The sequence below is a fragment of the Schistocerca serialis genome, chromosome 11 (assembly GCF_023864345.2).
Source record: "Schistocerca serialis cubense isolate TAMUIC-IGC-003099 chromosome 11, iqSchSeri2.2, whole genome shotgun sequence".
In the NCBI taxonomy this organism is placed as follows: Eukaryota; Metazoa; Arthropoda; class Insecta; order Orthoptera; family Acrididae; genus Schistocerca; species Schistocerca serialis.
This window is the reverse complement of record NC_064648.1, coordinates 73,866,965-73,894,930: the sequence shown is the minus strand read 5'-3', so window position 1 is coordinate 73,894,930 and position 27,966 is coordinate 73,866,965. Positions and strand designations below refer to the sequence as shown.

Sequence of the window (27,966 nt, the reverse complement as noted above, 5' to 3'; positions counted from 1 at the left end):
ATGAGTGACGATTGCAACTTGGAGACCTAGAGATACCGAAATGATGCTGCTGTTGGGAGAGAGATGCAACCTCTTTTCCATAAGTATTTAGGTATTTCTAAGGTACTATTAGTGGTTACTCTTAGCGGCCAATGTGTTCTTTCAGAACCAAAGCTTTTACTATATTGGCTAGAACGCTTCCCCATCCCCATTTCATCAACTTTTTGTGAGCCTGTGCATTTTGTACAAAGCATCACCAAGAGAATAAAAGTGTGTCGACTAAGTTGTTCATCTATCTAATAAATAATCCCGTTGATTCTGGAGAACTATCTTGTCGATAATTGAAGTTGATGATGCCATTGTTAAAACGTACATCAGTTTTATCACATCAACCATTTGTTACTCAATTCATGACGTGGATAGTGTACGAAAATTCCCGTATTCTTCTGGTCGTGTCAACTGCATTTGATATTGAGCAAGGAACTTTATTTTTTATGTCAGTAATTCCTAGACACCGCTGGACCACTTTATTCAGTCTGTACTGTACCATAAGAAGTGCATGTAACAAGTGTCATTCTGGCTTGATCTAGCTGGATAATTACTTGAATCAATATATTCTAGACATCACTAGGAGTGACAGTGTGATTCGGGTACACTAAAATAGGGTGAATACAGTTACACATCAGAGCAACAGATATGAACACTAGAGCAATGATAGGCAAAGTTATTACTACAGTCATCCAAAGTATATACCCATAAAGTGACGAAACAAATTTTCAGCAAAGTGTTACTGAAATGTAAATTTCCTTGTGCTTTACTTCATAAAAAATCAGCGTATCTTGTTTTTATTCGTTCTTTCCGAAAATAGTTCTTAATTGTTCTACAGCCTCTTTGTTAATTTCACATGAGCATTTGAAATCATTTAATTTTGGAGATGTTTCAGAAGGTTGTTGCAACAATGCGTGCTTCAATGTCTATGTTCTTTGAGCTGCTAATGTTCAAGAACCCTGTATCCAGAATGAATTAATTGTCACATCACATAATGCATTCTTTTTTTTAATTGGCATTTCTTTAACATAGTGGCAAATATGATTTTCTATTTTTACTGAGTTTACAATGATCTAGGACATTTGACTGAGCCATTTTATGGTTTTCATCTAAGACTTGCTTTTTGAAGAGATTTATTTCGGCATTTTTTGTCCTTAATTTATCACGTAATCGGACAGTTCCCAGTTCCTGGTACATCAACATCGTTTTAATGTGATTACTACTCCGTTCAGTACTGATATGCTCCCTATATTTTCCTCAGCAAAAGCAGCACTGGCAGACATCCAAACTTCAGCTTGTTTACTGTCTTCTTTCCACAGATTCCCTTTAGCAAGTGCTTGACGGACGATTTTCTTTTGTGTAATGTTTTCGACAGATATTTCAGTAAACTGGGAAATACACGAGGAACCACTCAGCCGCTCTCGTTTTAAAAGACTACCCTTGTCTTACAATTTCAACTTGTTTACTGATGATAGAGATTTGTTGTTCCACACTAAAATGAGAATAACAGACAAAACAACTCTTGAGTCAGATTGTCTTTCTGGGGAATTGCTGTCAACCATTTTGAAATTATACTTCAGTTTTTGGAGACCTACAAAATATTCACCCTTAGTTTCTCTTCAGCCATATCAGTTCACTGGATCGAAAAACGTGGACATGTTTTGTTCGTTTTCTTCTATAATTACCAGTAACTACAACTCTCAGCACCTGTTTATAACCACAGCCTTGAACTCTTAACCATTCACTCACAAGTCCTAAACAAACTCTCAGAATAAATTGGGAAGAAGCAAAAAACGCCATCCGATTACATGTCAACTTGAGTCTCAAGTGACAGTGCTACTCGTAGTTCTTGGGTATATGAAGATGGTACATGTTGTTTCGGACATTTGCAGAAGAACAGATACCATCTTCAAGGCTCACTGGCTATTTGACCGTTTTCTTCTATGCGGATGCACAAACAGTGCCTGAACTCTTACGGGAATCAGCAAAAAGCTGCGAGTAATGAGTATAATGGGCAGGGGCACTATGAGTATAGTGCGGGACAACAGGTTGGGAATGTGGGTCTCATGGTAGGCGTGCCAGAGGTAAGTAGGTAAGTCCCTGCAGTTGCACTATCCTCCGTGTCCTCAGTGGCTCAGATGGATAGAGCATCTGCCATGTATGCAGGGGATCCCAAGTTCGAGTCCCAGTTGGGGAACTTATTTTCAACTGTCCCCATTGATTTATATCAATGCCTGTATGCAGCTAGGGGTATTCATTTCATTGTAGTTCTCAGGCTCGCCACCTCTCCTGTCCAAATACGTTAATGCACAGGGACTAAGCACACTCTCTCTTCTTCTTGCTATGGACAAAGTGCGAGGTTCCCTAATGAAGGATAAGGGTCAGTAAGCACCATGAAATACGCTATGTACTGACTGACTATGTGTAAAATTAGTGCAATATAGCACAGTGTGAAATTATGGTGATACGTGTTGGCAGAATAACTGCTATATTCGTTAAAATAAAGAAATATTTGGAGCCATGTCATAAGTACAGAAGGGTACAAGTAGTTTTAACTGAGACTTTTTCTCTCTTTCAGTGTCTTGAAGATAATTCGGTAATCTCTCGGCCCAATCATTTTATCAAGGAGGATCCTGAACTAAATTTGGAGGTGGGTGGAACTGAGAATACTGTAAGCACTCCCATCTCTGATTTATTGCATGTAGAGTGATAAAAATGTATTTGTGTAATTGATGTAAGAAATGCATTACTGTGGGACAGGCACAGATTGTGTTTTCTTGACCTAAGTGCAATTAATAACTTTACAGTACTCTTGTGATATTCCACTTGATGTGGATTAGCAACTGTTATTTGCTTATTGTTCTGGATAGAATCCAAATGGAATTTGTAACAATATGTTTAACCATACTTTCTGTGACCCTCCTGGATGTTAAACAGTTCGTATAAGTTTAAACCATGAGAGTGTAGATCATTTGAAAAATATTCCTCCTTCCAGTAACTTACGATTAACAGATTGCAGAATACATTGGACATGGTTTATCTTTTCAGTGAATCATTGATATTTGTCAGTTTGAACTAAAAATTTTCAAAGTTGCCAAAGGTACAAAGTGTGCTACTATTTTTATGTGACAGATCACCCTTGATACATTGATTTCCAAATAGTTACAGTATGGCTACCTCAATGGTATATGTTGAATTACTCACAGATTTGTCAGTCACAGAAAAACTCTTGGATGTATGCAGATAAATCCATGTATTACCTCATCATAGAAGTCATAGCAGATCCAAATAAATTATCTTCTTGGCACAACTTACAGCTTTGATAAGGTCTCCTTGTATGAAGCATAAAACTTAATCCAGTAAAATAAAATGTTGTTGTATTAATTTTGTCCACATTGCGTTAGAGAAAGTGGATGGTTAGATTCATAAACTTCTCACAGGAATAAAATCTAACAAACATTTGGAAATATAAGGTAGAGGACTGAAAATGTACGCATAGTGCTTGGAGCCATTTGAACCATTTAAACTGAGAAATGTAAATCCGAAGACATACTATGCAAGACACTGTATGGTACATGGCGGTGGGTATGTTCCATCACTATAAGTCATTTCCTTTTCTTTTTTGCTTGCAAGCAGAGTGAGGGAAAAGCAACTGTCTGTTGCCTCCATAAAAGCCCTAATTTCTCGTCTTCTTTTGTTGTCTGTAAATGACCTTCATGCACATTGATGCCTGTTGATTGTGCAAGCATACCACTCAAGGAAAAATGCTAGGGACAGCGGATATGGTATACAGGATGTTACAAAAAGGTACGGCCAAACTTTCAGGAAACATTCCTCACGCACAAGTAAAGAATAGATGTTACGTGGACATGTGTCCGGAAACGCTTAATTTCCATCTTAGAGCTCATTTTAGTTTCGTTATGGGAGAACCAGTTGTTTCCATACCATGTACAACGTGTGCATGCACTATCAGCAGCTGATTGGCCTCCACAGGTACACTTCTCCCAATGGTTCATCCAACAATGTGTCAGTCCTCATTTCAGTGCAAATGTTCTCTTTACAGATGAGGCTTCATTCCAACGCGATCAAACTGTAAATTTTCACAATCAACATGTGTGGGCTGACGAGAATCCGCACGCAATTGTGCAATCACATCATCAACACAGATTATCTGTGAACGTTTGGGCAGGCATTGTTGGTGATGTCTTGATTGGGCCCCATGTTCTTCCACCAACACTCAATGCAGCACGTTATCATGATTTCATAAGGGATACTCTACCTGTGCTGCTAGAACATGTGCCTTTACAAGTACAACACAACATGTGGTTCATGCACGATGGAGCTCCTACACATTTCAGTCGAAGTGTTCGTACGCTTCTCAACAACAGATTTGGTGACTGATGGATTGGTAGAGGTGGACCAATTCCATGTCCTCCACACTCTCCTGACCTCAACCCTCTTGACTTTCAATTATGGGGGCATTTGAAAGCTCTTGTCTACGCAATCCCAGTACCAAATGTAGAGACTCTTCGTGCTCGTATTGTGGATGGCTGTGATACAATACGCCATTCTCCAGGGCTACATCAGCGCGTCAGGGAGGGTGGATACATGTATCCTCGCTAACGGAGGACATTTTGAACATTTCCTGTAACAGAGTGTTTGAAGTCACGCTGGTACGTTCTGTTGCTGTGTGTTTCCATTCCATGATTAATGTGATTTGAAGAGAAGTAATAAAATGAGCTGTAACATGGAAAGTAAGCGTTTCCGGACACATGTCCACATAACATATTTTCCTTCTCTGTGTGTGAGGAATGTTTCCTGAAAGTTCGGCCGTACCTTTTTGTAACACCCAGTATAAAAGAGAGTGAACCTGGCATAACTGGTTCCTGCATCACATTATCTCTTCCCAAATTAAGCATTTGTTTGTTAGGCTTGATTCCGTTGTATATGCATGATGTAATAACAATTTTCTATGGGGCACAGGCATAGTAGTTTTTGCATATGGTATTCACTTTGGAGAATGTGTTCAGTATTGAAATCAGTTCATTTAGCAGAAGTTTTCCTTTACTGTCACTGCTCTGATATTTTCCCATATTACATCAGTTCACAATAAGAGGTAGATCGACACCTTGGACTATTAACTTAGTTGGTGGCATTGTGCTTCATAAAATTTCCCGTTAGTAAATGTGCCTCTGCATCATTTCCAAGTTGCTGCCTTCATCCTATTGTGTGGAAAATCAATCTGGAATGAATAAATTTTAGTTCCATTTTGTCCACTATCTTTACAGTCAACAGCACACCAGAAAAAAGTATTTGTCTATGTTTACAAGTTAACGATCCATGACTGTATACTGCCCAACAGCAACCTTACATAATTAATCTCCTCCCATTGTTGTGACAAATCTCACTATCCATTGGTACACATCTAAACTCTGTCTTCTGGAATATTACCATCACTAAATCCTAATAAACGTTTTCTATTTCAGTATACACAAACAGGTGATTTCAAAATCAACAAAAGACATTAGATGAAAAAACAGTAAACATAGAAAAATAAAACTCATTATGTCTCTGACAGTTATGGAGGATACAAAATGTGTGATGCATTATATTGTAGGCAAATATTAATATACAAATTAGACCAACAAAGTTTTATTATGGTTCCTTACAACACACACTGATCAACAGTTACATCAGCAGTGAGCCTCAAATGCCAGTTCCATATATTTTCTCAACATTGATTCTCAAAAAGAACATCATCTTCCCTCCAAGGATTCCTGTCTGTGTTGCTGAGCCATATCCATAACATTTGTGTGCTAATGAAAGCTAATAGTAGCAAATCTAAAAGCATGCCACTGAATTGCTTCAGTTTCTGACTGGTGGGACGTCACATTGTCAAGCATGCGTATGTTCCAACAAAAAAAATTTGGAAAACAGGAGTTCAAAAGAGAATATATAAAAATCGTGAGATAAAGCTGGGAAAATGAGGTCAAAATCACTACCACATAATTTAAACCTGCGAAGAAGCTACAAAAATGGAATTTTCTGAACTCCGCTTTGTGTATGTTTCAGATAGACTCTGATGTTATAGCCAATAAGGATAAAAAAATACGCAGTGTAAGAACAAGAAAGGAATTTTTTAGTCATTTCAACGTCTCCTGCATATAAAGATTAGATTTCAACCTGTCGGAAAAGGAACACACATGAATAAATCAGTCATCTTTAATCCATTAACACTCGTATTGTGAGTAAGAAATTTTTCAACAAATTATTCATTGATATACCATAAATTGTAAGAAACTTGCAGACATACTGAAAACCATTATGAGATTATGCTAACCACAAAAGAGGAGAAAACACAGGTAGTGGAACATTGTCTATGATCACGGTCTAGTAGATGTGAGGGAACAAGCATTGAAAATTTTAAATAGTAACAAACCCTAGAAAATGGCAGGAATTCTTGAAAGTATAGGAAATAATGTTCAAGGCTATAAAAAAGAATGTAAACTGGTCACTTTAAACCAACATAAAAATAACAATTTTAGTCTGCGACTTCCACTCAGTTCTTGACTGTGTACCTCTGAAAGAACAACTAGATTTTGGAGGCGAAACAATTCAGATTAAAAATCATCTGTTCAGGAACTGAAGGAATTCAGTACTTTGGAAAATGACAAGTCATCAGCGGAAACAGAAACTCATAGCAGAAGTATGAAGATACGGATACTGAGGAACAGTAATCTGACACAAGCAACTGACAGAATTATGTTAAACATTTGTAAAATTGAAAAAAATTACTGAAGACTGGAAATGTGCATTAATTGTTCCTCTTCATAAAAATAACATAAAACCAGTCTGAATAATTCCAGGGAATTTCGCTGCATCCTGTTATGTCCAAACTTCTTCAAAAAGTCCTGTGAAGTCAACCGGATGAACATGTAGGCCCATTAATAGTCGAGTATAAGGCACGATTTTGCAAAGGGTAATCGTGTAGACAACAGATATGGGAACCAAAGTCAATTTTGCAAAGATGGTGATGTGTAAATACTGTGACAACTTATGACAAGTGTCAGAAAGGCTTATGATTTGATAGAAGAAAATCTTGATTCAGTACTTCAAAGGAATTCAAAATTGACAGGAAAAAAGTGGCAGTTATCCAACAGACATTAATAGGTACAACCTCAAATGTTAAATTTCAGAAGCATTTGAAATGCACAACAGTGTGCAGCCAGAGATCCACAATTCCCTCCAATTTAAAATAATTCTGAAAAAAGTTATGAAAACATAGGGAAGGAGATGAGGGAATCCAAATTGAAATTAAAAAAGAGCAGAGAACCAACATGAGGTGTATGGCTCTTATAGATACTCACAGTTCTAAGAAACTGTAGAAAAGCCAAACTTGCCCTGGAGAAGCTTCATAAAATGTCACAGAAAACTGGTCTACAAATCATCTGTGAAGGAACTCAGTGATTGACAGGAAGCCTGCAGATAATCTCTCCACTATAACTTGGTATGAGGAAGTGTCACAAGATATATACATTAAATATCCAGGAGAGATAACCCAATCAGCATTTATTTATTTATTTATGCTAGTCTGACAAGGGCCATCAGGTTCTCTTCTGCATTGGACCAGGGTTTCACACATACATCATAGTTACCTAAGAAACAACAGTTTTAATATGACAAATAGTATTAAAATGATTTGAGTGTCCTAAGTGGCAATGTGAGTAAGTAATACTGACTATGAACTAATAAATTTAATAATGACATTACTAGTAGAATTACAGCTGCTGCCACAAATTGTGGTGGTGGTAACAGTAGTAATGACAACAATAATAGTGGCAGGTATAAAAAGGATTTATAAATGTACAAGATAGTTTTCAGATATAGTGAGTCCCGTGGAAAGGAAATTTAGAAAGCCTTCACCAGCCAAGAATTCTGGGAAAAGAGGAAGATCTGGGTGGAGCATCATTATATGCTCACATGTCAGTTCAAAGAGCAATTTAAAAGCAGCCACACGTGGCTACTTCAGGACGTTTGTAGAGTAGACACATAGGTGACTTTCTGTTAATGGATGTAATCTACATGAACATATTCCTCTTGTTTATCTTCATGATTGTTGGATGTGTGTAGCACATTATGTGATAAATCAAGAGTATGTGTATGCCGCTAGTCCACCCAGTTGTCAGTTACACCTGTTGTATCTTGAAAAGATGTAGTCTTCTCAATTTACGGAACTTGTGGACATACTTGGTTTGAGCCACATCTCTGACGGAAGTGTCAGATGTATGTCCATGCCTTGAAATATGTGGCACTTTGTTATGATGAGGTGGCAGAGATCGAACATTTGCGAGTGCAGTGTGATGTTCAGTGCATTTGGCTACAAGGCTCATGAAGATGCTAGATAGTAGCGACTTTAGGCTGGTGAGGTTAGGAGAACAAAGAATACCAAAGTGCATTGTGGTAGGGGAGCAAGGTTCCTTGACGTGAAAGTGGGAGATATCTCCAGGAGGAGGGAGGTTTTGCGGCCAAGGCCAGCAGGCTTTGCACTGGTCAGTGAATGGTCAGCTGAAGACAGGAGGAGAAAGTTCCTGAACAGAGCTAGAACAGTCTCTGCACAACAATATCGAAAGCAAGATAAATGGAATGAAAGCAGTCTGTCTTCCTATTGGTACTAATGATGAGTAACCACAGCCTTGTGAACATAGAATAGTAATAGTGAATTAATGAATAATATTGGTCGTGGAGGTATGAGAATTAAGCAGAAAATTAGTACTAAAAGTAATCATAGACAAACAGAGAAAAATAAGAGGGGAAACTGTTTTAAGTATAATATTAGTAAAACAAATTGTTTCTTTGCAAAATAGACATGAAAGTAAACACACAAAATTAGAGGCAACAAGAGTTGAAATTTTTTTTAGCTTCAAACGTCCTGTCTGCATTGCAGACTGCTCATACCTATTTTAGGTCTTCACCATCATCCTGCCATCATTTGTCCACAAGTTTTGCAGCTGAAATCTTGAGATCACACTGTTCAAAATCTTCAGTCTTTCAAAAGTGAGATCCTCCCATATTGTCAAACGTAACTTCAGGAGTTTCTTGCTCAAAAGCTTGTCAACTGATGTGGAGTTGTCGTAACAAAAAATCTATTTTAGTCAATGTAAAACTACTGCTAGAATAAGTCTTTACTGTAGAAAATACTGTGATTCATGGTCAAACAAAAATGACTGACTGAGAAGCAGGAAATAAAAATTCTCAGGAAAATATTTGGACCAGTTTTGTGTGAACGAATTTGGATAAAGAGGCCCTTTAGAGAGATCCATAGGTAGACAGAAAAAATAACGGACACCTACAGATAAAAAGGGATAAAATTCTGTGGACGCATCACAGGATGACGGACTACAGGTTCACAACGCATATCTTCGAGGTAGCAAGCACTAGCAAAAACAGTTCAAAATGGATCATAGGTACAGAAGAAGTTGGACTCTCACAAGATAACATAATAAATCGAAAAAGAGTCTAGAAAGACCATGAAACATATTTAAGAGCGACACATGGAAAACAGAAATGGATATAAATATTTGGAAGACCACAGAGGACATACACTATGTGATCAAAAGTATCCGGGCACCTGGCTGAAAATGGCTTGAAAGTTCGTGGCGCCCTCCACCCGTAATGCTGGAATTAAATATGGTATTGGCCCACCCGTATCCTTGGTGGCAGCTTCCACTCTTGCAGACATATGTTCAATCAGGTGCTGGAATGTTTCTTGGGGAATGGCAACCCATTCTTAACAGGTGTTTGCACTGATGAGAGGAATCGATGTCAGTCGGTGATGCCTGGCATGAAGTCAGCATTCCAAAACATCCCAAAGGTATTCTAAAGGATTCACGTCATGTCTCTATGCAGGCCAGTCCATTACAGGTTTGTTATGGTTGTGTAGCCACTGCGACACAGGCCATGCATTATGAACAGGTGTGTCCGATCGTGTTAAAAGCTGCAATTGCCATCCCCAAATTGCTCTTAAACAGTGAGAAGCAAGAAGGTGCTTAAAACATCAATGTAGGCCTGTGCTGTGATTGCGCCATGCAAAACAAGGGATGCAAGCCCCCTCCATGAAAAACATTGACACCATAACACCAGAAACACTTCCGAATTTTACTGTTGGCACTACGCACACTGGCAGATGATGTTCACCAGGTATTTGCCATACACACACACACCCATCAGGTCACCACATTGTGTACCTTGATTCTTCACTCCACACAACGATTTTGCACTGTTCAATTGTCCAATGTTTTCGCTCCTTACATCAAGCGAGGCGTCATTTGGAATTTACCTGCGTCATGTGTGGCTTATGAGCAGGTGCTCGACGGTGAGGTATAGGTTTTCTCACCTCCCACCTAACAGTCGTAATACCTGCAGTGAATAATTATGAAGTCTGGAATTCCTGTGTGATGGTCTGTATAGATGTCTGCCTGTTATACATTACGAACCTCTTCAAGTGTCAGCAGTTTCTGTCAGTCAACAAACGAGGTAGCCCTGTACGCTTCTGTGCTGTATGTGTCCCTTCACGTTTCCACTTCACTATCACATCAGAAACAGTGGACCTAGGTACGTTTAGGAGAGTGGAAATCTGACATAGAGACATACAACACAAGTGATACCCAATCACCTGACCAAGTTCGAAGCGCATGGGTTACGCGGAGTGCCCCATTCTGATCTCTCATGATGTCTAATGACTACTGAGTTCGCTGATATGGAGTACCTGGCAGTAGGTAGCAGCACAATGCACCTAACATGAAAAACCTATGTTTTTGGGGGTGTTTGGATACTTTTGATCATTTTGTTTATGTAAAGAAATTGGGAAGGATATAGGAGTAAGAAGAAAATTTTAAATTTATACACTATCTCTTATAAGTTAATGTATGGGATGACGATGACGATGATGGTGACGACGACGACGACGATGCAATCTGGAAACATTTCCCGTAATTATCAGTGTGAGGAGATTAGAGGTATCTGACTGTCAGTACCCTTATCTTTGTTATTACTCATTTTCAGTGCAGTTGTTTTTTTGAAAAAAATTAACTGATTTCGTTACCTTAATTCAACTTGCTGTCAGAGATGACCCAGTCTTTACTGTTAATGTGAAATAGTTTGTTTCATCTGACATGTTTCTCATTAGGTGATCATCTCTGGGTTTGATGACTGAATCTTTAGATTATCCTTGATCTTAATGGTCTTCTGCTAGACTCGAGTAACACTTATTTTACTGCTATTGTAGTTGTCCACATGCTCATTGATTCTTCATATGTATTCATTGTATGTATGAAAGCACATTCAATCATTTGAAGAGGACACTGTCCTCATGTTAACCATGTTGTTTATTTCCTATTTATGATAATACACGAATCTTTGTCATTTATATGCCTATAAAATAACAACACTTCATGTAATAATCCCTATAACTTTCATGTCATGCTGTACTCCATAATTTCCTCTGTGGATGAAACTGATGTGACATTTAACGACTTTGATGTTCCATGCAGTGAGCTATTTCAAGAGTATGGCATAATATTCAATGCTACAGATGTACAAAAAATACGTTCAATAGCAGTTCAGATAGAACTTTTTTTCAGTTCAGTTCTTTTCTTTACCTGTTTCATCAATAAAAATTGGACGATTTTTTACATTTTTCTTTGGTACTTCACCTTACTGTATGTGCATGGCAGGTGAATGATGTTTCACGCTTTTAATTTTGAAGTATCAAGTAGAAATTTGTTTTCAAATAAATCTGTGTCTTTATAATTATTTACAAAGGTAAAAGCAAAGTGCTGAAATGAAGTGTTAATTTTTACTTATAATTTTCTTCAATAACTGCTACAGTTATGTTGTGTCTCTTTGATAATACTATTTCCAACTATTGTTTGGAACAATCAGATGTTAGTGGGTGTTAATACAATTTTATTTATTTACTGTTTCATCAGTTTTAAATCACGAGTAATTCTTTGTATTGCTTCAGGTGGCAGCCTCAATAAGAAATGCATCTGATAGTTTAAGGTACGTTTTTTATTATTCACTGCAGAATATTTTGAGCAGTATAAATTTTTAGTTACTCCATGTGAAAGAAAAATAATAACCCCTAGGGACCAAAATACCAGAAGTTATTTTTAAAAAGTTCTGTTTTTGGAGTTCTATTTTTTCTATATATTAACCATTTGCAGTATATACATACAGTATATACAGACTACAGCAATGTGATGCATATTATCAGATAAAACACTACTATATCCACTATTCTATTATTGCAGAAGATTAAAAACGAGCTTTACGATATTACAACGTACATCAGTCCCATTTATAACATTGCTTCGCAATAACAGCACAAACAGCAAAAATGGAAACTAAGGCCCTTACATTAAATACTGTACTGTAACCTGAAAAATTATACACTCAAATAATGTTCTAAATCTAGTATATTGTGCTGTCACAGAGAGGAACAAAAATGCCTGAAAAATTGCACTTGCAGATAATATTCTAATGGCAAACATTCAACACATTGTGGTGCCACAGAAAGAAACGAAAATGCTTTCTAACTAGATGGCCAGCTGTAAGAACGTCTGTAAAACTAATGATCTGTTCAGATGTTGCAGCAAAACTTTCTAAAGTGTCCAAGGCATTTAACACTTCATGGTGGGTAGGCAAAATGGTCTTGTCCTCCTCACATTCTTCTGATGTGTTTTGCACCTCAGACAGAAATGTTTGTACACCAGGTTCAGGATTTTAAATGTCTTGCAAAATTTTCCATTGTCAGGTGACGTGATATTGTTGTCACCATCTAACTTGCCAACATAATGTCTCCAGGCATTGCTAAAACAGTTCTGTAAGTGTCATGAGGAAACTGATGGAACTGATCCCCAGCTTGTATTGCATCCAATGCTTCCATCTCGTTTCCAGCAATAAGGATAGCACAAATGGCTTGTGATACAATGTCTTCATAGCAGCAGTAATGCCTTGACTCAAAGGCAAAAGGCAACTTAACATATTTGGTAATAAAAAGTGAACATTTACTTCAGTTAATATTAAAACAAAAAAGCCATTTATCATTAACTGTCAATCCAAGCTTTCCAATAATGAGAGTAGATGCAAGGTAAAGCAGTAATTTCATGTTCTTAAGACATATCAGTTTCTCAGATTTACTGATCACCCAAGATTGTTGTTCATCTATGTTGTATGAATTACAGACAAGTACAAAAGTTAAAAACATTGTTTACTGCTGACCCCACCATGCCACATGTCACTTTTATTTTGTGGGTTTGACTTGGCAGAAGTTGTAAAGAAATACTAGTTTTGCCTGCATTGCTGGCGTAATATATATCAAACTTTTCTCTCACTTGGTCAAATTCATGCAACCAATGCTTGCCCTCTCTTCATCAACTTTATTCATTTGATTTCCAATCACTGGGCATGAAATTAGGCTTCTATTTTTGAACTTACACAGTCAACAAGCAAAACACCTGATGTCTGTTTTGAATGTCTAAATTTTTTTCTGCAGTCTCATTTGTTGTTGATTAAATTATAGTTCCACTTAAAGATATATTGGAAGTGCACATATAGCTTGAACCATTGTAAAAGTAAATGTTCAGCATCTTCATGCATAACACTGTGAAATCACCTTTGCACCTGGAACCGAGTGCAGCAGAATTAAGAACTTTTCATTTAAATAGTGTGGATAATCTAAATTTGCTGAGTCTATGCTTTCTGCCAGTTGTGCTGTTTTTCAATACACCATGTTCTGCTTCCTGCAGAATATTTAGTTTCGCTTGCTGATCTATGCTTTGTGCTTCCTATTGCATGACAACCCTTTCACTGTTTGGAACTCAATGTTACTAATAGTGGCCCTGTTTAAAGAATATAAAAGCACATCTCAACATGGAATTGCACTTGTTAATGGAATCTAGTTTTTCACACTGTTGGTGTCACAATTGTTTTCCTTGTTGATGGCGATTGTTGAGCAATGATATGCATAAAGGTCAGCTAGAGAAACATTAGGAAAAGAGAAAAACGTTGACAATTCAGATTTAATAAAAAATGTAATGATGCAACAGACTAAAAAACAGTTTGTAATTCATGCTGACTGGAATTTGTTAACCATTAAAACATTGTATAATTTAATGTACATCACTGCCAGTGCAGATATTTTGCTGTGTTAACCAAGTGTTCACCTTAAGTGAGTTCATGTTCAGCATAATTGATTGTTCATTATTATTGATAAGTAATAATATTACAATGAAGTAGGGTTAGTAACACATTCTATAAAACAGCTAGTTTGTGTATTGGTTCCTAAATAAAAACAGTGTACTTCTTTTATTAAAAAGAAGCAAACTAAAGTGCAGGTGAAGTGTCAGCAGCTGTATAGTGCTAACTATTCTAATTGAATATGACATGGAAGTCATAGAAATTCAATGTGATGGGTACAAGCTAATGTCCTACCATGTAGAATGAGTAAGAGGAAAGGGTGAGTGGTTATATACCCAAAAACTGGAGTCAAGTTTAAGCCCCTTCGGATTAATGAATGTTGGGGTGAACAGCTCTTTTAATACTGTGTCAGCAATATGGATTGAGAAACATAAGCTTGTTGTATTGACAGTTTACAGGCCACCATCATGATCTTAAATTTCATAAAGCATCTTTAGTCAGCTTTCGTAAGGCCATGAAGACTTAACTGGTGAGTCATCTTTTGTGACTTGAGAAGCTACTAACAAAGGATGCCTAGAATTACCAATGTCTGAATTTGGGAAATCTCACACAGTACAATTCCCCAAAAGGACTTCATGCACACATTGCAAACTTGGCTGATTTGGGAGCAAAACTGACAGTGATTTATCTGGCAATGACAGTAAAATGAATACTGATCAGTTGTGCTTCGATCATAGAAGGAAAGTTTTGTCACCACAGAATTAGGGTGAAATTACAGGACAAATGTTATCAATTGTGTTAATAATTTTCCTAATATTCTTATTCTCTAAAAAACCATGATACTGAATGGAAGTAAGAGCAAGGGAAGAATAACTCCTTGGACTTAAGTATCTTGTGCAAGGTAGACAGAGCTCTAACTACTTCAGAAGACAACAAACTGTGCATAGTGAAATATTCTGCTATACTGTCTGTAGTGCACTATCAGATCTTCCTTTGTGTTCAGTAAAGCTCTTTTTTCCTGGCACAAGAGGTTCTCATCCCAAATTGTGGCTATACTTTTTTGGTGTTTGAACTGTAGTAGCCACTTGACCTGTTGTATGGGAAGGCTGGACTCATGAGGTTGCAAAATCATTTTTAGGAAATAATTCAGTTCTGCATTTACTGTGTATATCCATGGTAAACATTTACCATTTTTTACCTAATAAATGCTCATTGATGAGTGTGACCGCTCTGTCTGGATCTACATCTGTTCCTTGCAAAGCAATGTGAAGTAAAAGATTAATATCCCTGGTTAGACCTATTTGATATGCGTCACACACCCTTTAGCAATGTTCTGAGGTGAGTCACACATTTGTTTTGAAAGTATTGGATTTCTGTGGTATCCCAGCAATCGACTGACTGCTGTACCTACAACTAAACCAGTGTGATGATTCCATTGGTATCTTCACATATTGCTACACTCAAGAATTTATGAGTGTAGTGATAGGGCACTATGTTTCTCCTTTTTGTGAAACTCACTATTTTTAATCCAAATGGTTGAAGGCTTGCTCCACTTCAAAATTTTATCTAGGTACAAGCTTATATATTCTTTTAAGTTCTTCATAATTGACAGAGCTAGTAATTATATGTCTGTACAATTATGAATAGTTTTGCCTTTTAATCTGTGTTGCCTATGGAACTGAGTCAACAGTACTGTTCATAATAGTTTACCTACACTTCTGTATTATTATTTATAATTACTTCTACTCATGCATTAGTCATATTTCATTTTGTGTTGATAACTCTGCACCCACCTAACCAGAAATGTTGTTCTTCCTCCCATGCACCACACTAATTCCCACCATATCAAACTTCAACTTATCCATATCTGATTTCATGTTCTCTGACTCACCTAATCAATCAAGGGACTTAACATTCCACACTCTCACTTGTAGTGATATTGTTTCTTTCCCCTGATGATATCCACCAGAATAGCCCCCTCCCAGAGATCTTATTGGGAGGCTATATTGCTACTGGAATATTTTACCCAATTGGATGTCATTATCATTAAACTATACAGCAGAGCAGCATGTCCTCAGGAATTGCAAAATAATTTCCCTAGCATATGGTATGATGGTGGCTGGTAGCTTTACTACTAGAAAGACCGGCCATCCATCTTCATAAACCACATGTTAGCGTGTGGACCCTCCCTAGATAACCTTCCATTGCAGTTTTATATACTGTATGTCTCCCAGTTTCATTAAGGCAGGCATGTCACTTCACTTTGGCAAGATAAATGTTTCATATAGTAAGTGGGTGCCACACAACTGAAACATGTCAAATAACTTAGCTATTACCAAAAAGTCACAAAATTAGGAAATCATGACATTGTGCTGTGGAGATGCTGATAGACTTTTTAATTTTACACTAAATATCATATATTCTCACACCACTATAGTAAGTTTTTGTTTATCATAAGTTATTTTTCAGACGTTACACTGCAATTAAGAAGGGCTGGTAGAAATGAGGCAACACATTCTTGAGGAAAATTATGAATAACTAAAATGGTAAGATGCAGTTAAGAGATATAATATTAAACTGAAGTTCATAAGGGTTAACAGCATGTGTTACTGCTCATGTAATCAATCTTGACACGATGCCATAAGTCCCAAATATCACAAGCTTTGTTGTGGGATTTCATTGTGTAATTTAAAGGACAAGAACTCTATGAGAAATATCAGAAAGCTGCATATGAATCAGGAACGTAAGTTTTGCAACAATTCTACCAGCTTCAACCATGACTGTCCAGCAATAGACTAGGATATTTGCTGTGTCATTCACTTTTGTTATGGGAAGGTTGTTCCAATGGGACATCTTGGTATATTCAGTGTGGGAACTTTGACTATCAATGTCTTCAAGAATACATTTGATGATGGCTTTAGGGTTGTGGCAATTGATGGGGGTGTTACTTGAAGTTCTACTCTATCCCAAAAGAACAAGATAGAGAATACTTGAAACCTAAACCACCACCATACTCACTGGAGAAAAAACATAAAAGATAATAACTGTCCAAATAATGAGACTTGGCACTTTTAGAGCATCAGGTACAAATACCCTATATCCCATGAATCACATGTGATGCAAACATTGATGGTTTTGTGATGGAACCACAAAGTTCCACAGTGAAAACCTTCAAATTGTCATTTCCCTAATGCCTTGTAGTAATAACACAAAAGCTTATCATTGGTTTAATATCTATTATACTGCAATGGAACATTCATGTTTTGATAGCACATGTGGAGTAAATGAAACTTTTTATTTGTAGAAGATCACTGTATTTCACATGAGTCACTTTGTAAATGTTTCAATACTCCCATGCTGTCAGGGCACAATATCTGACTGGTTGCCACTGGGGGTAAGGACAGCTGGGTGGGTAACCTATATTATTTGCTGTGTGTAAGGGATAAGTGAGGACTTAGATCAGACACTAGCTGTATGAATTCTTAGGGCAGTTACTCAATGATAACAATAGATTTTGTTTTGATTTGCCAAGATCCTCTTTGCAAGAAGCATTGCTAATATTGTCCTAAAATTTTGCCAGCCATTTCATTTGTAGGAGATATTAATGTCAGTAATATGCAGGTGTAATGCCAGCATCTCCTGGTGGGTTGTGAGATGAGCTATGTCTTCTGTATACAAGTGCTAGAATTTACTTCAGCACAGTTATTTATTTTCTCACAACTAATCTCTAATCCTGATAAATTATAATTGTAACCTACACACATAGGCATGTCAAAAGGTAACTGATGTGGGTACCACATGGAGGAAACAGAGGATTGTTTTACCATCTGGTGATATTCAAAATTGCTTACATCTTGCCAGACTATGACTATTGCAAGGTAGATTCACCACACTGTTGGTGCACATGTCCTGTTGTGGAAGTAAGTGTCAACCCACAGTATTCAACTCTTGCAAAGCTTGGTGATAGTTCCAATGTTGTTCATCTACAGTGAATATTTAGCCCAGAACAGCTGTCTACATCATTTCTTTTGTCAGCTGGTTCAACATAAATATGAATAATGACGAGGAGGATTTATTATTGTTGTGATAGCCCATGAAACTGCTGTATCAGTCAGGAAGAAATCTAAAAAACAGAGGGGAGAAAAGGAGATAGCTCAGAGAGGGTGGATGTAATGCCGCAAGAAACTTAGATATGACCTTTTATTTGCAAGCAGTGCTACATAACAGCTGAACTAGTTGGAAAATTTCAGCTTTATGTGAGAAAGCAATCTTGCCTGTTCTACTGAACCCAGGGGAAAATGATACATTGCACAGTAATAACTGTAAGGTGGTCCTCACCAACTGTAAGCCAAATGACAAGAAAAATTCGATCACCATGTGACATACCTGGTCTGTAGAATCCAAGGAACTACGCACTCACATCCAGTGTACATTTGAAGGATATTGCTCCACGCTGAGAATGTGAATGTTTGGAATACACTGCCTTTCACTAATCTGATAATATGTTGGAAATGTATGTAATTGTGGCTGTGTCCTTGTATATGTGTACAAAGGAGTGTTTGGGGAAAGTCAGTGCCTGCCATCTATGCCATCTGTAAGCTTTGAAAGTGGGAGGTGTTTTCAGCCACTTTGATTATCGGCACACCAGGAATCTACTCTTATCATCTGGCAGATGTGGAAGCAACTGTATAAGAAATATACCTACATAGGACATACCCAAAAGGCGTGTTCTTTTTAAATTCAACATACAGTACTGTAGTCAGTGGGATATAATATTCTACATTAACTTAGCGTCTGATGATTTTAGACAGCCTTTTGTAGCCTTGAATTTAAACTCATGCCCTAACCTTACCACAACTGTATGAGTGGCAGTATACCCAAGAAAACAGAGATTAACAATCTGCAGCACAACTGAGATGATGTTTATTTTGTTCAGAGCTTTTAAGGCTAACCTCTATGAGCGAACTCAAGACAGAAAAATCTCTTAATATGTTACTTTGCACAGCCATCTACTGCAGCAAAATTTCAGTTTTTGATGAAAGCAAACTGTAATGTTTCACTGCAAGTATGTGCATGCTCCTACACACCCACAGCCATATCCACACTCAAATGACCTCATTGGGAAGCTCAAACATGTCCAGTTCCATTGTGATGGAATGGGGTAGCTGCAGGTGGAATGATTGGACCCAGATATCACACAGGTAGACCATGCACCTACTGCCATCACTTGCTCGCAGAAGACTATGGTAGGATGGACTGTACATGATTTGTGCTGATGTCACCATTGATAGGGGTGTGTGATTCAGTTGAGGATGTTTTGGAACTCCAGGGGACCAGGAGTTGTGAAGATACTTTCGAATGGGAGGCTGTAACTGCATTGGCATCCTCCCTGACAGACAATGTCAATTAAAAAGGGCTACACATAAGCTGTGCTGCTAACAACAAACTCTAAAGTTGGAATAATTTGTGTGTGTCATTCACATTTGTTCATCAGTCTGGAAATTTACAGGTGTTGTCCTCCTGGTTGATGGCCATACTACCTAGCCAATAATAAATGTGATGTTTGTGGTAGTTGGGGATTCATTTGGAATCAAATAAAATGCCATGCTTAATTGCTTTGTGAAATAAATTTATCATGAGTGCTTTTAAGAATTTATACTCTAAGCTCAAAGTGTTCTCCAAAACAAAGAAAGATCCACTTAGAGAGAGTGATTTATTTTTATTTTAAAATCATTGATTTCTCTTTTCTTTTCCTTTATTTTTGGGTGGAAACTGTTACGTCAAGAACTGGGGGATATTATATCTAATAAAAGTAATAATTTGATCTAAAAGATTGTTGAACAGTATTTTAAAAATATTACAAGACTTTTAAATAACAGTACCCACTAAAAAATTAGGAAACCCAGTCAGCACTGAATGAGATTGGTCGTTATTGAATTTCCTGTGATCATTTGCCTTACAAAAATTCTATCGCTCTGGCAGAATGTCATGATAATTTTAAATCACTTACATGTACTGAATAAGTTATCTATGACAGCCATACATTTTTATCTTTCGGTTTATAGTCCACGATTTTGTGGATGGTGAAATACTGTTTTTTGTATCGTGTAAATCAGCATTTCACTCCTCTTTTCTCCTTCCTCAGTTTCATTCAAAGTGCTGGTGACAGCTGTAACGTTTCGTATCAAGAAGCATTACATCAAGGACTAGTCGATGACGATCTAGAGATAGATACAGAGATGTCAACAGATTTCAGTATATCTCATAACTATAGCAAGTTACGGACTTCACAAGAAGACAGCTTATGTGGCACAAGATTAAGTTGTAGCAACAGGGAAAAGGAATTTCATAAGTTTAACTGTAGTTTCTGCCTACAGAGCTTCCCTTCAAAATACAGACTCATTATGCATATCTTCATCCACATTGATGGTGTGCAGGCACCTGCATATGTGTGTAAGTCATGTGGTGAGGTATTGCCCACTGATGACAGCTTGAAAGAACATTTGAGAATGAGTGAGGGCGACCAACCATTATCAGCTGTCAACAGTGAGAAACTTGAATGCAGTGATGACCATGAAAACAACATCTCCTTAGAAAGTGTACGAGAAGAAATCGTGGAACAGACTGAGAAGCAAGCTTCATCCAAGGAAACCAGGAAAACTTTAAGGAAATCCTTTAGTGACATATGGAATACACATACTGTGACACAAGTTGCAGAGAAACTCAGATGTGATGACTATGGAATTATGTGTACAAGTGATCATGTTAATGTCCACACTGTGCTAAGTGCAAAGAGACATCACAAATGTGATATTTGTGGTAAATTGTTTACTCGTTCGGGCAGTCTCAAGGTACACGAATTAATACACACGGGAAAGAGACCCCACAAATGCCGTGTTTGTGGAAAATCGTTTACTCAGTCGGGCAGTCTCAAGACACATGAATTAGTACATACAGGAGAGAGACCCTACAAATGTACTGTTTGTGGCAAATCGTTTATTGGTTTGGGGAATTTCAAGGCACATGAATTAATACACATGGGAAAGAGACCCCACAAATGCCGTGTTTGTGGAAAATCGTTTACTCAGTCGAGCAGTCTGAAGACACATGAATTAATACATACAGGAGAGAGACCCTACAAATGTACTGTTTGTGGCAAATCGTTTATTGGTTTGGGGAATTTCAAGGCACATGAATTAATACACACGGGAAAGAGACCGCACAAATGCCGTGTTTGTGGAAAATCGTTTACTCAGTCGGGCAGTCTCAAGAGGCATTTGTTGACACACATGGGAAGGAGACCCTACAAATATCGTGTTTGTGGTAAATCGTTTCCTCAGTGGGGCAGTCTCAAGAAACATGAATTAATACACACTGAACAGGGACCACACAAAGTCAATGTTGGTGGCAAATCGTTTTCAGAACTGGGTCATCTAAAACCCAGAAATTAATACACGCAGGAATGAGCCCCCACAAATATGATACTTGCGGCAAATATTTTTCTCCCTCTGGTAATCTCGAGAAAATCATTAGTACACACCGGTAAATGACAACACAAATGTAGTATTTATGGCAAATTGTATAAAAACTCGAGTAACCTCAAGAAACAGCTATCACTACACACTGAATAAAAGGCTACACAGATGTGATATTTGCTGGGAATCTTTTACTCCGGTCTATCATCTTTAGAAGCATGCCATAATACGCATTACATAGAGACCACTTAAAGTATTGTTGAGGTCTGTAGACTTACACATGTTCAAAGGAGACCACAAGTGTGTTATGAATGTTGATCGCATGTGCTACAGAAAGGTCACAAAAAAGGACAAATCCGTTTTCACAGCTTCATGTTCAAAGAAGTTGCATACTAAATACAATATATGAAGCACACAATTGCAACTTTTTGTTGTAAATGCTCCATGCTATAACGATCTGTCTACCAGAAATTGGTGCATCGAGAGATATCTGTTACTTGTTTGAGTAGAAGTCCTATGCAGTAATCAGGACTCCATATTCTTCAAGAGAATTTACCAGTATGTTGCTAGTTATTTGAAAGAACCTGCCATTTCAATATTCAAGAAGCTGTAGGCAGTACCCAGGCGACAGCATAAATGTATTTATTACACATCCATCACTCAGGCTATTTTTCTCAACGATGGAGAAAGATACAAAAATATCATGATTATGCATACACGTTACTGGGGTATGGCTCCTTAATAGTAATGGTATTTGTGTGATCAAAGTTTGCACACATGTGAACTATCTGTGCTACTTCTACATTAGGAAATAACTGATGGTGGCAAGTATGCAGAGATCAGGCAAAAATTGTAATCATCTGCCTAGTAGCATTTTGATTCACCTTCAGACTGCAATACAACAGTGCTTCTGTATGGTATGGACTCATTAGTTCGCTGTTAGTTTTCCACTAGTAAATTGGACTATATGTCTACACACGTCTCACACAGTTCCCATTAACTGCAGGCTATCAGTTTGTTGCTGTGTAGTTAGTATGCAATAGCATCCCAGATTCGTTTCATAATGACCTAACGAGGTGGGAAAGACAACAGTGTGAACTATCATGATGCTCAAACCATTGCAGTGTGATTCTGACCTTGTGATTTGGACAGTTATCCTGCTGTAACATGTTGTCACTCTCAGGAAATACATCAAGCATTAAGTGACACTGAGGTTGCAATAATGTTTGTGTTCTCCACATCTGTCATGGTGCTTCCAATTATGACCAGCTGCTTCTTGGCGTCTCATATGAATATCCCCCATAGCATGACATTGCCACCATCTTTCTGCACCTGTTGTGTTGTGCATGTGTTGAACGACTGTTCATCTGGATGATGGTACATCTGAGCACAACCATTGACCTGGTCCACAAGAAATGTCACTTATCCCAACACGTGACACATCTTTATTGGTATGCAGTCCAATCTCAATTATCCCATTCGTATTACTACAGTAACTGACAATGTTGTTAGATCAACATGGGAATGCAAAGCTGTTATATACCTTGGGGCCTCATGTTCAACAGTGTATGCTGAATAGCTTGAAACTCTTGTTCCTGCTCAAGCATTTTCTTCTGTCGCCACAGATTGCCATCAATCCCACTTTACAAAGCAGCTAGGTTCTGATCTCCTTGTTCTAGGTAATGCATGGTAATCCTACAACCTTTTGTCAACTTGTGGATATCCCATCTTTCAATGATGTTCCGTAGAGGCTAATGATAGAATCATCTGAGCAGCCAACCAGATTCACTGTTTCTTAGATGCACTTACCCAGACACCAGGCAAAACCGTCTGCTCTTTGGCAAAGTTATTTATGCCAGTTTTTTACACATACTGTAACTAGAATGATTACCCATTCATTGCTGGTTATATAGTTTCGTTACTACGTGACATAATCAAAATGCCACTGGGTAGCACACACTCCTCCTAGTGAAGTGGGTATAATGATTTGGATCAACAGTGTATCTTGACACAAAAGGATCTTTTGGTACATTGTGTAGTAATTCAACTTTTCATGCTTCGTTAAATTTTATGCCAATACACTATTGTCAGTTTAAGTGTCACATTTCTTGTGAAAAATATTTGTATTAACACTTCCTGTACATAATTCTGATTAAATGAAGATTAATTTTATGCATCAAATCTTTCAATTATTTGTCTGTTTTTAAATATCATGTAACTACTGTACAAACATCAGTGGCAAAACTGTCATCATGTAGTGTCAGATTATAATTCCAATTGTTTGTATAAACACGAGGACAGTTAAAAGAGCTCAGTGTGATTACTAGAATATGAATTTAATCCAAATGCATAATTTTTATTGTAATAAGTTCATTTATTAAATGTGCTTTCTTCGTAATTGCTTTGTTTTAATTTGATTTTTTGGTTGTCTTTTATCTGCTTTAAACATGATTTCATAGTGTGTATTTTCCATAATTTCTCTGAGTAAATCTGAATTTTTCAGAAATCTTTATTAACACTTTGTCTTATATTTCATAATGTTTGTTTTTGGTCAGTGTTTTCGACTTCTCACCAATTTCTTATTGGTGTGAGGTAGTTGTTTTATTAAGTTATGTCATACTTTCAATAACTTGAGACTATTTTTATTAAGTGATATGCATTTCTGAAGTTTGCGACACTTTCAGCTGTGTGGCTTTTTACTGTAATGAGAATGTATCTCTCATGATGGTTCTTGCAACATAATAGTGTGCTGCTATCTAGGCTGCAATACTGCTGTGGCTTTCAAATATTTAGGGAATGTTGATCTATTTATAGTTTGTGGGCTCCCATCCTCATACACACTTCATTAGAAATTTTGGTTGTGACTTGGAAGGAAATTACATGGATTTTAAATTGTGTCATTCTCCTTATAGTAATGTTGTTACACTATTCTGTCCAGCTACATAGTTGCATATTTCTACTTCAGTTCCTGTTGGTACTGTGCTTTCTGTGGTTGGTCTATTTTAATCAAAACAGAAAAATATTTTGTTCTCTCAGGAATGCTTGCTGAGACAAACATCATTACTATCATTATTCAGGTAAGAACAGAGCCTTGAATTCACAAACTTACAATACTATACTCACATGAAGCTTAAAATCTGGCTTGTAACTCTTCTATTTTAATAGTCTCATCACTGAAAACACGCTTCTGATGATTCTAAAGATTCTGAACAGAAATTAAGTAACCCACAGTGATATATTAAAATAGGAGTTCAAGTGACAGAAGCAGTGGGAAATATTGACAATAGTACTTTGTCAAAATAAAGTGCTATTAATTGTTGTAATGTGGTATTTATATAATAAGACTGAAACAAATGCCATTATTAGTAACTGGGTATTGTTGCCATTATCATATGATGTTCCTGACCACTTTTAGATGTTTTCCGCTGAAGTATATGTGGCAAGTTCCATAATGGCTGTAATGAATGTCTTCACATTATCACCACTGCACTTCAAGCTAATATGGGTGGCATTTTATAACCAAAAAGTTCTTAGGAACATCATTTAGACACGATAATTGTTGCCTTGCACTCCTGTCCAAAATGGATCTTTTTGAAACCTGTATTGTTAGACATTCGTCGAAAGACTGTTAGTGTTAACTTGAGTCCAAACTGAATCATAAATCAAGAAAGTATGATATGAAATAGTGTTGTAAACAGAATTGGAGTACTTTTTGTTTGAAATTACTTGAGTGAATGGAGTTTGTTGGATGATGATACAGGTTTCATTTAAAGCTAGAAAAGCTGCTTTTCACTAAAATATAAAATTGTGAAAATAGTTTGCAGATTCATGCTACTTATTTGGATTCTGCATTACGTATTCCTGCTATTAAAATTTTTTATTGTTTTTGTTTAATGTGGCTACGTTTACTAAGGGTAAGTTAACTAGTGTGCCACATAGGACTGCAGGTGTAACTCACTCATACATTTATACTCATATATTTGTACAAGTTGAAGCTAGGCAGTTGCACATCGACATAGTTTCATATCTTTGGTTACAGTGCATGGCACATGAGATAGATCTATGCAATTCATACATTGTCTCATAAAGAACAGATTGAGATGTGCCATTAGCTAAGTATATTTGATTATACTCGGGTTAGTTGATTTTCAACACATATTGCCTTAAAGCATGCTATGGGACATTTTTAAGCATTTGCATTACTACAAATAATTATGATCTCTCCAGAGTTAAGGCCTCATCTAATAATGGGGTACACGAGAGGAGCCTCCCTGAAGATTGCAATGTTTGATGATAAATACAGGGATATGAATTGCAATCAGGTGTACCCTGGGAAATGTCAGAATAACCTGGCAGCTGATCCTTTCACACCAGAAGTATTAGAGACATCAAATCAACAGTCGTTTTTGGGCCAGTGTTGACTATAATATGCATGAATATTGAAGGAATACCTTCCTGCAAGCAACAACTCTTGCAAGACATGTGCCACACTAAGTACTGTGATATCTTGTGTTGAAGAAATACATAGATACCTGTATTCTCTTGTTGTGGGACAGTAGAGCTTCCAATGCATCTGCTAATGTATACAGCCAGCATTTGTGAGCCATCACTGAAGGAGGTGTCCATTATGATGTCCATTCACAGTAACGCAAGCTTCTATCTATGTCATAGGGAATCTTGGGTAACCACATCCTGTGGAGAAACTCTCGTGTGTGACAGATGTGTTGGCGGATGTTGATGATGTATTTCTCTAGTGTCTGAACATTGTTAATGGCGCGTCCAGACACCAAATGTTCCAAGTGTCCCCACAAACAAAAATTCAAGGGATGGCAGTTGGGGGATTGAGCTGGCCAAAGTACTGGGTCACCTCATAAAATCCATGGTCCAAGTGGTGTTCTCATACATTCAGCAGAATTTGGGCTGATGCTCCACCTCCATTCGTTGGTGGAATGCTATATTGTCTAGCAGTGCAGACAAGTCAATTGTTATGAATTAATGATACCTCATACCAATGAACATGTTTGCTAGCGTTTGGTAGTATAAAGGTTACAGTAGAAGAGCTGATGTGTTTCACAGTGAAGAAGATGAACAAGTTCTCATAGTTCTTACAGTATGCATTTTGAAGTCCATATTGACTGTACATTTTGTCTTGTTTTGATTCATACTACCACATCTAACAAAGTGGAGTACTTTTTTAACACCCAGTATACAGCAGCATAAAATGATCTCACAAAAACGAAAGACAGACATATGCTGTGTCAAAATCAATTGTGTGAGGTGCACATGCTGCGCTGTGGAGCGACCAGTATGGCTGAAAATAAACGCACTTCATATACTGAGATCAGAGTGCAGGCAGTTTTATACAATAATATTCACCACCACTTGCATGGACAATATGAGGATTTTGGCTGTGTGCATTTTTACCATTTATGTGCATTTTACCAACTGTGTGTATTTCATCAACTAGATTTTTATCATGAAATTTATACATGCAGAGTGCCTTTTATGCTTTGACTTCATGTAATGTAGCATGGCAGTTTTATAGCAAGTTACAGAAGATCAGATGATGGCAGCATAAGACTACCATGTTGGAGCAAAAGAGTGTCTACACTGTGATGGTGGCAAATGAAGTGTGCTCATTTTAAAACCTATTACAATAAAACCTAATATTCCTATGAAACTAGGTTGAGAAAAAGATAGCAGAGCATTTATGTAAAAGACAACTGTAGCCCTAACAGTTAACAAGCATGAAAAACTTACAAATGCTTGTATTAGATATTATGAACATTGTATCTCCCATAGTCACAACTACATGTTTTTCTCTAATTCTTGCTTGCCTTGTCCCATTTTACGATGGGGGTTGACATTTTTGATTGGGTTGTGGTAATGTTAGTGACTGTGGGTGACTGTGTGCCCTTCCTGATGCCACTATTTTCCCACTATTGAGTCTGTATATCCTCTCTGTCTGCATCTAGAGTAAATTTCAGGAGAAAAACTGAGAACATTTTCTTTTAAATTTTTGTGTAATGAGTATCTGAGGTACAACAATACTAACCAGCCTGTATTTACATAATTGATTCTGGGAAATGGCCTAAAAATCATACCCTGGTTCATCAGCCCTCCATGAGGCTAATTCAAACTAGTGTTGGCTCGCCTCCCCAAATCCTGTATGTGGTACATAAACGTGTGTGGCTATCTGGACAGGCTGCAGCATCAGAGTTATATAAATAACAGATAATTTAACCCGATAAAGATGTGAAGCAAA

At 37.3% G+C, this 27,966-nt stretch overlaps 2 protein-coding genes across 18 annotated transcripts in view; one reads left to right on the top strand and one right to left on the bottom strand.

The window, feature by feature from the left end:
- LOC126427269 (zinc finger protein 418-like) overlaps positions 1-24,083 on the top strand; it is a 540,743-nt gene extending 516,660 nt beyond the window's left edge. For 13 of the 17 annotated variants that reach the window (XM_050089530.1, XM_050089532.1, XM_050089525.1 and 10 more), the window contains 3 exons: positions 2,606-2,677; positions 12,050-12,087; positions 20,372-24,083. In XM_050089530.1, the coding sequence (XP_049945487.1) occupies positions 2,606-2,677; positions 12,050-12,087; positions 20,372-21,677 (1,416 nt within the window). In that variant the 3' untranslated portion in view covers positions 21,678-24,083. The remainder of the gene's footprint in view (positions 1-2,605; positions 2,678-12,049; positions 12,088-20,371) is intronic. The other 4 variants (XM_050089529.1, XM_050089531.1, XM_050089540.1 and 1 more) reach the window with 1 other exon arrangement.
- Positions 1-27,966, bottom strand: part of LOC126427267 (zinc finger protein 492-like) — a 603,844-nt gene that overhangs the window by 378,132 nt on the left and 197,746 nt on the right. The gene's annotated exons all lie outside the window — the stretch shown is intronic.